General features: G+C 40.8%; 1 protein-coding gene across 1 annotated transcript; it reads right to left on the bottom strand.

Annotated features, from left to right (window-relative positions):
- Window positions 1–418: 418 nt before the first annotated feature.
- On the bottom strand, window positions 419–7,517 carry ap3m2 (adaptor related protein complex 3 subunit mu 2). The gene is made up of 9 exons (XM_072388497.1): window positions 7,414–7,517; window positions 6,468–6,760; window positions 6,216–6,387; window positions 5,672–5,809; window positions 5,482–5,567; window positions 5,012–5,145; window positions 4,660–4,867; window positions 4,308–4,452; window positions 419–2,115 (listed from the first exon to the last, which is right to left on the bottom strand). Exons 2-9 carry the CDS (start codon window positions 6,738–6,740, stop codon window positions 2,015–2,017), a joined length of 1,257 nt encoding a protein of 418 aa, XP_072244598.1. The 5' UTR covers window positions 6,741–6,760; window positions 7,414–7,517; the 3' UTR covers window positions 419–2,014.
- Between the last annotated feature and the right edge of the window lie 3,102 nt (window positions 7,518–10,619).

Raw genomic sequence — 10,619 nt, 5'->3', positions numbered from 1 at the left:
CAGAAATGACTCCCAAAGACATTTCTGACGGCTGGTTTCGCCCTTAAGAAGTTCTAACTGTACTGATTTGCTGAAAATGAGGTGTCAGAAATTTGTTTGTTTCATTTCTCAATGATTAGGAGTTTGTCAGCACAATGTCTTGGGGTTTACTGACTGCTTCCATCTATACTAAACTATCTCAACATGACTGGATGGACCATTACATTAACTACAAATAAGTCATATAGAAAGAAGACGCGAGTACAACTTCACAGGTCAAAATCACTGCAAATGACATTTTAGAATCCTATTATTGAGATTTAATGCAATTTTTTTCCTAATTTGCCTAAACACTGATAAAATGATAAAGATTTCATACCCAAGGACACAAAATTCAACTTGAAACTATTTAAACATAATAATTAGTGTCATTACTCAGTTATAGCACATTAAACCTTTATTTCTTTACACCATCTTCACTCCATTGGAGGCTGTATAGCAAACACAAACAGAAAATGCAAAACAATGTTTCTCTGATTGTAGCCAATTTCATCACGTTGATTCATCTTATTTTCCTTTGATTAGTTAATCATCACGTTTGCAGCACCCACGAGTCTGTACGCCAGCTTTAAGAGAGCAGAAAGTGGGCTGAATTCAGCAGAGACTCAGAGGCATGAATGGATCACTTCCCTCGCTTCCATTGTGCTCGTTTGTCCAAATAAGCTCAGTTGCCCTGACGATATTCGAAATTCTGTTTCACGATAAAAATGGACATTACGCAGTTTCTCTGACAGCGAGGGATGTGATGCACTCTGAAAACCTTACTTTTCCAGAATGATCCTTCTCGTTCAATAGGTTGTAATCAAAAACTGTCAAGTTAATACTGCCGACTAATCTTCACAAGAACGGAATCTGAGAAGCGTGAAGACAGGACAGGGCAACACTTGAGCAAATGAAAGTGTTGTTTAATAAATAATGGTATAAGTTGAATGAAAACAGATGAACATGTACCTGAACTTCTCTCCGAAAACTGCATCTCTGAGATATGTTATCTCAAGAAACTCTGCATCCATCTCGTTTGTAAAGGTTAGTACCAGCAGATGTAAAAGTGCGTGATTTAAGACGTCTCCAGTGCCTTGTTCTCATATTTCAGCATAGGAACACCAGAGCAGGAAAAAATCATCAAGTAACTCAGAACATGGACAAACGGAAAACGGATGGAGAAGCGATTCGAAATAAAACAGATAAGAAATACAGTGATGACTCTGATTAGCAGGTAGCAGCGAGGACATTTTGGAGTACATAAGAAACGTAGGGAGCTCATCCCGTAACATCTGGGAGCATATGTAGTTTTAAGAAATGGCACCTCTCATCTTTAACTCAAGGGCTTTTCAGCATATCCATCTAATCCGTGTCAGTAGTTTTCCTGATGTAGTTGATTCTTATGTCAGGCAATGCTTTTGTCTTCCCTTACAGCGGTCCTTAGAGATGATAAAAGGCAGAACTTTACCTGTTATGCCATGCAGCACAAGCCATCATCTCCCCTTAGGAGGCACTGTTGTGATACACTGTCAGTCAGATATAGAATTATCAAACAACCCCGTCAGGAGAATCTTGTCCCAAAATGTCCAGTTTTTACCATTTTGAGGGCTTGAAATGTAATTCTGTATCAAAGCTTGAAATGACACAAAGTTCTTATGTGAGAGCTTAGTTCTGTTCTGACAGAAACTGTCAGTGAAAATTAAGTCAGGGGAGAAATTTTAGTTGGATTTGGCCTGGACAGAGATGGAAATGTTTTAGGACACTTGGTCCAGCTCTCCAGGCTCACTCAGAGCTCTAACCTTCTGACAACAGAGATTTCATTTCTATGTACAATGGTCCTCTAGTAAGTGCTACAAAGACTCTCCAATTTGTGTGGGTAAACCATGATAGGTAATGCATAAACACAGGGAATGTATCAACTCTCCCCCCATCCCCATCGAAGCCACAGAGAGTCTCTTGGTGGTTTGGTCCAGCGGTCCCAGAGCAGCAGTCTTTATGTCCGGACCTGGAACTTGCCAGCCTTGGTCATATACTTGATGCCCTTGAAAGGTTTATACTTTTCACCGTACATGTCGAGCCGATTTACCTTCAGCCCTGTCAAAAGACATAAATAATGATATTAATGATGAGGAATCCATTTGTTAGGAGAGATTTCAGTTAAACCTCACTCTACATCCCCTGTGACTGTCATCCTCCTGTCGGGTTGAACTAAACTGGGACTCTCGAGTCATTTGGCATCACGGAACACTTACTTTTTACTTAACACTTATCTCAGGTTGAAAGCCATCCAGCGCCACAGTTTCTGTGGCTATGAGTGCTGACAGACAACATTCAGTCTTGGCTCCTATGTACAGCCATGCTCGCTGCAATGGACACAATGCCATGACTGTGTATATCTGGGCTGCAGACGCCCTGGACTCGCTATAGTCTGTTTCCAAAAACTGAGAATATGGCACCATGGAAACAGTAAAAAAAAAAAAAACTAAGCTAGCTTGAAATCTCCCAGCTTTGTCAGGACATTGGTGGTTTGAGCACAACATCAAAGTGAATTACCCCATAGCTGGATATTACTGCTATGGGGTAATTTAACACCAAACTATGAAATTAACAGATGAAAATTAATTAGCCTGCAGTCTGTATTTGTCTCGCCTCGTATGGGAACAAGACTTAAAGGGCAACTCCGGTATTTTTAAACCTAGACCTTATTTCTGGCATGAAATACGTTTATCTACTCACCGAGAGTACCTAGGTTTAAAAATACCGGAGTTCCCCTTTAATAAAATTAAGTTTATCGAGCCTTTTATACTCCTTTGTCACACAGGCAATTAGTGGTGTACTGCAAGGTCTAACCGGGTATACCCACTTCTTTTGTAGTCATCACAAAGTGTACTGCGTCGAAATCTACTCTAATTATGACCATCTAATCAGTGCCCTTTTTCTAAGGAAGGCAAAGACATGTCCTGCCCGTGTCTGCATCTCACGAGGTAGAATAAAGTGCCCTCATTGGTTGCCTTGATTAGGTTCATGCATGAGATTTAGAGCATTCATTTCATATTGATGCTAATTGCCTTATGTCGAGCAGCAGTGGATAAGTGACTCACATGAGTGACCACCTCAGGACATTTACCCTTTGCTGGATAGGCAAACAGAATAGAGTATATATATATATATATATATATATATATATATACATACACACATTTATAGTATATATGGTCCACAAATTAAGAGAATAATTAAGAATATCCACTCACTGAGGCACCACTACATTTAAAGTATGTTTCACAAATGTACTTCCTTTAAATGGTTAAGGTTACACTTATAAATGTGTGAAGCAAAGAGAAGGAAACTACAGGCCTTCTTCAAAGCGTACATGTTTTGAAGCCATTTGCTTTTTTTGTAATATGTCCACTTTCCAGGAGGGTTGTTAAGATTGTGAGGAAGTGGTGGTTGAATTTTTTGGGACTCTGAGGAGTCACAGAAAGCTCTGAAAATAAAAACAGTAAAAAATGTTTGTAGCCTGTGGGTTTTGTAATATTATACATATAGAAATTATTTCCAGTGTAATAATCAAACATCTTTTTTGCCTACGCACCCAGACAGCGACCCTGAAACCACAAAGCCCCCCCACCACAAAACAAATCCCAATTCAACTCCAAACTTCTGTTACATTCAAAGAGGAGCACAAAGCATCTGATTTCCTGAAAATAACATCATTTGGTGAAATATAAAAATACAGATTGTCATGTCAAGCCAATGCCATACTAACCTGTAAATGGAAGTTCAAAATGGAATATTTTACCATCCACAGGAAGAGTAAATACTGGTTTTACTGGGATTTTGGGCCAAGAACTGTTTTGTACAGTAGCTACTCTGCAGTCTACAAGTGATTAATCATTACAACCATAATTCAACTCTACTATACATGTATAACTCAAATTTAAGTTCTGATGTCATGTGGGGGGGGGTTGCTGCATCTGGCACCATCTAGTGGTCATCCAGTCTCGCCAAACAAAGAGACTGTCAGGTGGTTGTCAGCTGAGTTGCCTCTTTGATGAAAGCTGCTTGAATAAGAGGGATGGAGGTCATTTTCTGCCCTTAATCTAATCAGAATTTAACGCTAAACTAAGAATGGAACTCGCTGAAAGAGTCTGGGTGTTGTACGCACATGGCACAGACTATAGGTAGCTAAACTAAAGTTAAATCATGGACATACTTTGCTGTAGCAGGATCGGGGTGAATGGTTCAGATAGCGTGTGTGTGTGTGTGGGAGTGTGTGTGTGTACCTGAGATGGCCATCTGTTGGATCTTGAACTGGATGTTAATTGTGGGGTTCTCATCAGGTTTGGAGGCTCCGGCCTGGAGGCTCATGGTGCCTTTCAGACTGGGAAGCTTCTGTGGGTTGATCTTGCCAACATCCCAGCTCAACAACTGTTAAACACAAACATTAAAATGGCGATATGAAGCGTTTACAGAGTAGAGAAGAAAAGAATGGTCACACCAAAGTGAACGGTAATTTAAGGCTACAACAAAACCAACCTTCAGCCATTACTACAGTATTTATTCTTACTGTGATGCACACCCCTTCATTCTTCCTGCCTACTGGCACAAAATCTGACTGAAACAATGTCTAAGTACCTTTGTGACAGGGTCAAAGGAGTATGTTCCCTGGGACGGGTTGAGGCTGGCGTTGAGGACGCCGCGCGGCAGCTGGCTGCTGACCAGGACTGACTCCACGGCCTTGCCCATGGTCTGTTTAGGGCCAAGGGTCAAGTCAAATCGACCCTGAGAGCTTCCCTCCCGAAAAGAAATGTTGTGCTTGACATAGACAGGGATGGCCACCAGGCTGAAGGAGAAGAACAAGGAGACCACCGCACAATACGGTTCCGAAAAGCCAGTTCAGTGTAACATTTCATTAGTATTTCGGTTTTTGTGTTCTCAATGCATCTACTTGTGTTTTTTCAACAATGTGACGAAAATAAACACTAACTTCTGAGAGCTGACGTGGTAGGAGAGCAACCGGAAGTTGCCATCAGGTGGGATGAAGGAGAGGATCCGCTCAGCTTCCCAGCGCTTGAACCGAACACACGGGTGGAAACTGACATCGTCGAGCAGCCGAGGATTCTGAGGGAGGGATTGAGCCAGTCAGGACAGTTTGACTGAGAAATAAAAATAATAATCTTTCCTCAGCCTTTGTTTTCCTTTTCCCCCTCTAGTTCAACATTTTTACAGTATCTTATGGCTGATAAACAAAGCATGGAAAAGCCGTACAAATCATACCGTACGCTGTTTCCGTCATATTTCACTGAAAAACACAAACGTGTTCCTCTAAGCAAGGATATTTGACTCTCTTTGGATTTAAACTGGAATTATTCAACAATATACTAATGACCCGTGTTTGTCTGAGAGTGTCGCTCCACTGAGCGCATACAAAGAAAGAATACTTTAGCTGATACTCACCATAAATGAGAGAGTGAGGTCGGGCATTCCTGTCAGCTTTACACAAGCATCAATAACTCCCTGGATTTCTGCTGTGATGGTGGAACCTATAGAAATAAACAGTAAAGATGATTTCAAAGTGCTTAAAGGGTATCAAAGGGCTTAATACTGGCAAAGAGTGAAACGTTTTTACTACAGGGCCCAATAATACCTGATTTATCAATGATAGCATCAATCTCTTCCACCACATCAAAATAGGCTTCATTGTTGGTGTATTTGACCCCGGTGCGTCTCCATGGCACCACTGAGAGCTGGCCGGTGGGGAGCTGCTCGCCCACGTTGGTGCTGCCTGCAATACAACCGTCAAGCAATCGGAAAGCAGCAAGAGAAATGTATGTAGAGGACAATTTCACAGCACGCCTGAATGAGCTGCTGTGAAATCACAATGAACCGAAGTTTGATTCGAATTCTGAGAAGAAACAAAATGCTGAGGTCAAATTAATAGTTTTTTTTTTTTTTATATTTGATCGAACGCTTAGACACAAAAAACACCACATTCAACTTCAAAGTGTTGTCATGAATAAATACCATGTGTGAATACCTGCGCTGCCTCGTTTGCTAACTGTTCAGGCTGCAGTGACTACAGTTTGAACGGGACTTCCTGTGGCCCAAACACCAACATCTCACATGCACACTGGCACACATTTCATCTGATAAAACTACCACTATTTGATAGGACAGATAGAGGTAAAAACCTGTGATGGTGTTGACCATCGTGCGGAGGATGGTGGGAGGCTTGATAAGCTCTTTGAGGATATTGGACTCTGTGGCTAGTGGAAAGCCGTTGTCAAGCATCTCCTCCAGTAGCTCATACACCACTACCACATTGTCCTTGATGGCCGCCTCTGTGCACACTCCAAAGTAATCCTGAGAACAAGGAAAACATGCAGGATGTAAGGGTTTTCAAAGTCTAAGGTTTCAGGTAGAGAAACACATTCGGGTCTCACCTGGAAGGTGTCGACGACTCTGTGCAGAAACTCAATAACAAACAGCGGCGGCACCTCGCTCTGGATGACGGCCACGAAGTAGATGCGGTGCCTGAGCACACTAATAAGGTAGTGATGTGGCGTAGGGATCACTGGTGGCACATTCTCGGGCTCAGTGGCACGCTCCTGAGCTTCAAAGAAGTAGTCACACACGGAGCGGCTGACCACGCTTTTCCAGTGCTTCTCCAGGAAAATATCCCCCGAGGCATTTATCAGGAACAAGCTGTGGATCATCTTGACCGAAGGCTGAGAGGCTAAAAGTTAAAGAAAAGGGCATTTTGAACAAGAAATGGTGTTGATTTAAGCATGCATTACAAATAACGTGAACAATGGCCTGTTATGTTAAATGTTATCAAAGTAAACCCTGATGTGACAATGAGAGCTTGCCCAACATTAGGACCCTAAAACTGCAGCAGCTTAATGAAACACTACTAATTACTAATGATCCTATTGTAGGAGATCACTCAGTCATTTCAGAAACACATACACACAAAAGGAGTTCATTGATAAATGTTGGAAAGAAAACTCCTCTCCCCACATGACACTACTGCTGGCTGGGAATATGAAACCGGGATACTCATTAAAACTGCAGCAAAGCTATCGAGTTCAGCCGGATTTAACTTAACCGAGCAAATTACAGCCACCAATTCTTACTGTCGCCATAACAATTAAAAAGAACGGCTCAACCAAGTAGCTATCTAACCATCTATAACGCGTAGCACATGAAGGCCTCCATCTCCTAACATCAAGATGCTACATCCGACCCACCTCCTGCCTCAGTCTCATGACAGGGAAAAAGCCCCGTCTTCGGCACACGGGATGAAAATACGTTAAAACACTGGAATGGCTCTGACAGCTAAAAACACCGTTTATCAAGTGACCCACTCATAAACTACAACTGACTTACCGAAGTAGATTTTTTTATGTTTTCGTCTCGCCTTTCGCCTTTTCTCTCAATGAAAGATTAAACAGCCGTCGTTGCTTCCCGTTAGGTGGAGCAGCAGATCCTGATGCCAGACAGGATAGACGTGAGCAACGAACTAATCAGAGGCCAGAAAGGCTTTAAAACCCCGCCTACTCAGTGGATATATTGGTTAACAATGCGGAAGCTAGTGGCACGTGATTTGACTATGATTGGTCCATGACTGGAGAGCAACGGTAAACATCAGTGAAACTGTGCGCTGATTGGCTTTAACATGTACCTGGTCTGACATTTTGTTTCCAGTATCAGATTTCATCTTGTGGAGTTCCACTCCATTCAAATACAGAGTCGAGTTTGAAATGCTCTTGATTTACTCAACAAATAACAATTCACGGCTTTAATTTCTTTCATTAAAAAGACAATACACAATATAAAAGAAAAAATTAAACCAAGTCAAAGTTGCTATGATCCTCTTGACTCCAACCATCACACACACACACACACACACACACATATAGATAGATGAATAATAGACACTATCATAATTTTCAACTATGTCTCATTGGAAGGAATCAGAAACAGGAATAAGTCAGAACTTGGAAAGATTTTGTCCATTTGTTACAATCACAAACATATTTGTGGTGAATAATTTGCACAAAGCCATGTGACAAAGTCAAACTATCTTTTAAACATAGAATGTACTAACACTCATCAGTACATAAAATACTGCCGCTCATATTCTTCTGTTAATTAATCTGATTAATTAACCATTAATCCAGAGTGTAATGAAATCTATATGATCAGTATTTTATTTATAATGAAGCCAGATTTGAATCTATTTAACGTCAGATGTGTGTCATTAAAGTCCACCAGTTATCCATCCCCGAAATCCCCACTCTGTTTAGTACTTTTAATATTGGACTAATTTGGTTGTAAATGTTTGGACCAGAGCCCGGCGAAGGACTGGCGACCTGTCCAGGGTGTACCCTGCCTCTTGCCCAAAGTCAGTTGGGATAGACTCCAGCCCCGCTGCGACCCTGTTGGATTAAGCAGGTATAGAAAGTAGATGGACGGAGGTTTGGACCAGTGCATAATTTGCAAGAAGAGAAAGATACATTAAGAATACACTACAAGGTCTTATCCAAGTTGAAATTTCAGATTTGTAATGAATGTATTTTCTATTGTTTTCCAAAATATCAGAAAGGCATCGCTTACCTGTGGGTTGGTTCTGGCAGCTCTTTCTGCCCTTGAATCCCATGCCAGGTAGAACAAAGAGGCTAGAACAAGTGGTGCTCTGCAGATACTGTGTTGATGATTGTTTATACTCATGATATGTCTTGTAACATTTAAAAGAAAAACAAAACAAAAAAATAGTTAATAAGGTTAACAGCTTAATTTTTTTGTTTTTCATGTCACCCTTTAAAGTAACACAGGAGAATTTGTCCATTTTTTTGCTCTTTGGCTCCTCCAGCTGTGGAATGTGACCACTACCATAAAAACAAATCTCCGTATGAACCCTGCACATGAACAGCCATACACATGAATTTGTTGTCAGCTTGAAGAGGCCACAAAGACGCAATGGAAGACCTACAAAAATTTCAAGTGACCATAAAGCAAAACAATGTGGTGCACGGTTTGTGAATTGTGAACAACAAAAGTCAGTGTACTCCAAAACTCTATCAGAAGCTTGTGGTTTTAAAGTTCACAAACTTCTGTAGTGTTGCTTTAATGTCAACAATAGCAAAAAAAACAATGGAAAAAAATGTGTCTTTGCATTCTTCTTTCTCATTCTTAGATGTCACATACTTCAACAGAGATACATCACGCACTCATATGTCCACAAATTTTCAATAAGACACAATTACAGTTAGGGAGTAGGGCGCTCTACCAAATGGATGTCGGGGAAAAACAAAATGATCGACGCTCAAACAAAAGGGTTAAAGCTATTTTAAAAAGATACAGCGCTTTCGATTTTTGCCGTGTAAAGCTACATGCTGTTTACGCGACACAAAGATATCACATTTAAACGCACGTGACGTGTCAGCATTTTCTCCATCACTTCTGTAGTATAAAATGATGCCAAGCAGAGAGATGCAAAGAGGGTGATGGTTGACAGGAAGATAAAGGTGCTCTCCTATGTCGGCTCTATGGGAAGCTGCTCTTACAGTAGACAAGTAAATACTAAAAGTTACCTAAAACTTATCCTGACATTAGGTATGGTCTGTACTAAACTATGAGAGCATGCCTCCTCTGTCAGACCAATCATTTGAAAAGGAAAGTAGTTAAGCTACAGGACGGATGAATGTCACTGTTCCATTAATTTATTTATTTGTTTCCACTAGATGTGCAAAGCAGAAACAAAGCACTTAAACAGATGTTCACCAGCTGTGCTGTCAACTAACATTAAACATTAGCATGAGTTTAACAGATGTGACTCTCTCTGGTTGGAGAGATTTCACTCAATGTGACATGGACCTCTGGATTTTTGTGTGAGAGGGGATAACATGCGTTCTACAACGACATCTAGTGGTCACAACTTGTTAAAGCAGTTCCACAAGTTAAGTGATAAGATTCAGAAGACCACAGATCAGTGTTGGCGCACTGGTAAATTGATTACTGGCATCAAGAGTTCAGTGTTATTTAGGTCACAGTTGAAGGGTTGAACAACAGTCCCAGGTTGTGATCAGTCACTTAACTTTTCACCAAAGTTCGCAAGTTTATCTTAGTAGTGACGTTGTGGTGATTTCAATAACAAATTGGAAATCAGAGTTTCCAACTTCTGTTTAGAGGTCAGATATTGAAGCGTTATTATGATGAGAATTTGTAAAAGCGAAGTGAAAAAAGCCAAAGTTTCCACACCTCACTTCGGAACTGGATGGAGATAGAGATGAGGAGCCTGGATATGACCTTAGTTTGGTAGAAATCCTTTTTGACGTTTTCAAATCTTTGTTTGACCTCCAAACAAAGTGAGAGTTGCATTATTTGGCAGTGATTTCAGACACCCAAATTTTTCTTCTGAACCTAAAACACGGGAATCTTTTTCTTATGATTCATGCAGAAAAAAAACTGTTTTATGCTGCCAGCAAAAAGAGGGGTCCTGCCATAGCTTCTGTCTTATTCCTAAATGGTGTAAATTTGTCACAATTTTTTAAATGGACCAAATCGCATGAATCAAAGTGACATATCAGGAG

This window comes from Leuresthes tenuis, unplaced genomic scaffold (assembly GCF_036924035.1).
Source record: "Leuresthes tenuis unplaced genomic scaffold, fLeuTen1.0.hap1 SCAF_6, whole genome shotgun sequence".
Classification (NCBI taxonomy): Eukaryota; Metazoa; Chordata; class Actinopteri; order Atheriniformes; family Atherinopsidae; genus Leuresthes; species Leuresthes tenuis.
This window is presented reverse-complemented; position numbering and strand designations above follow the sequence as displayed.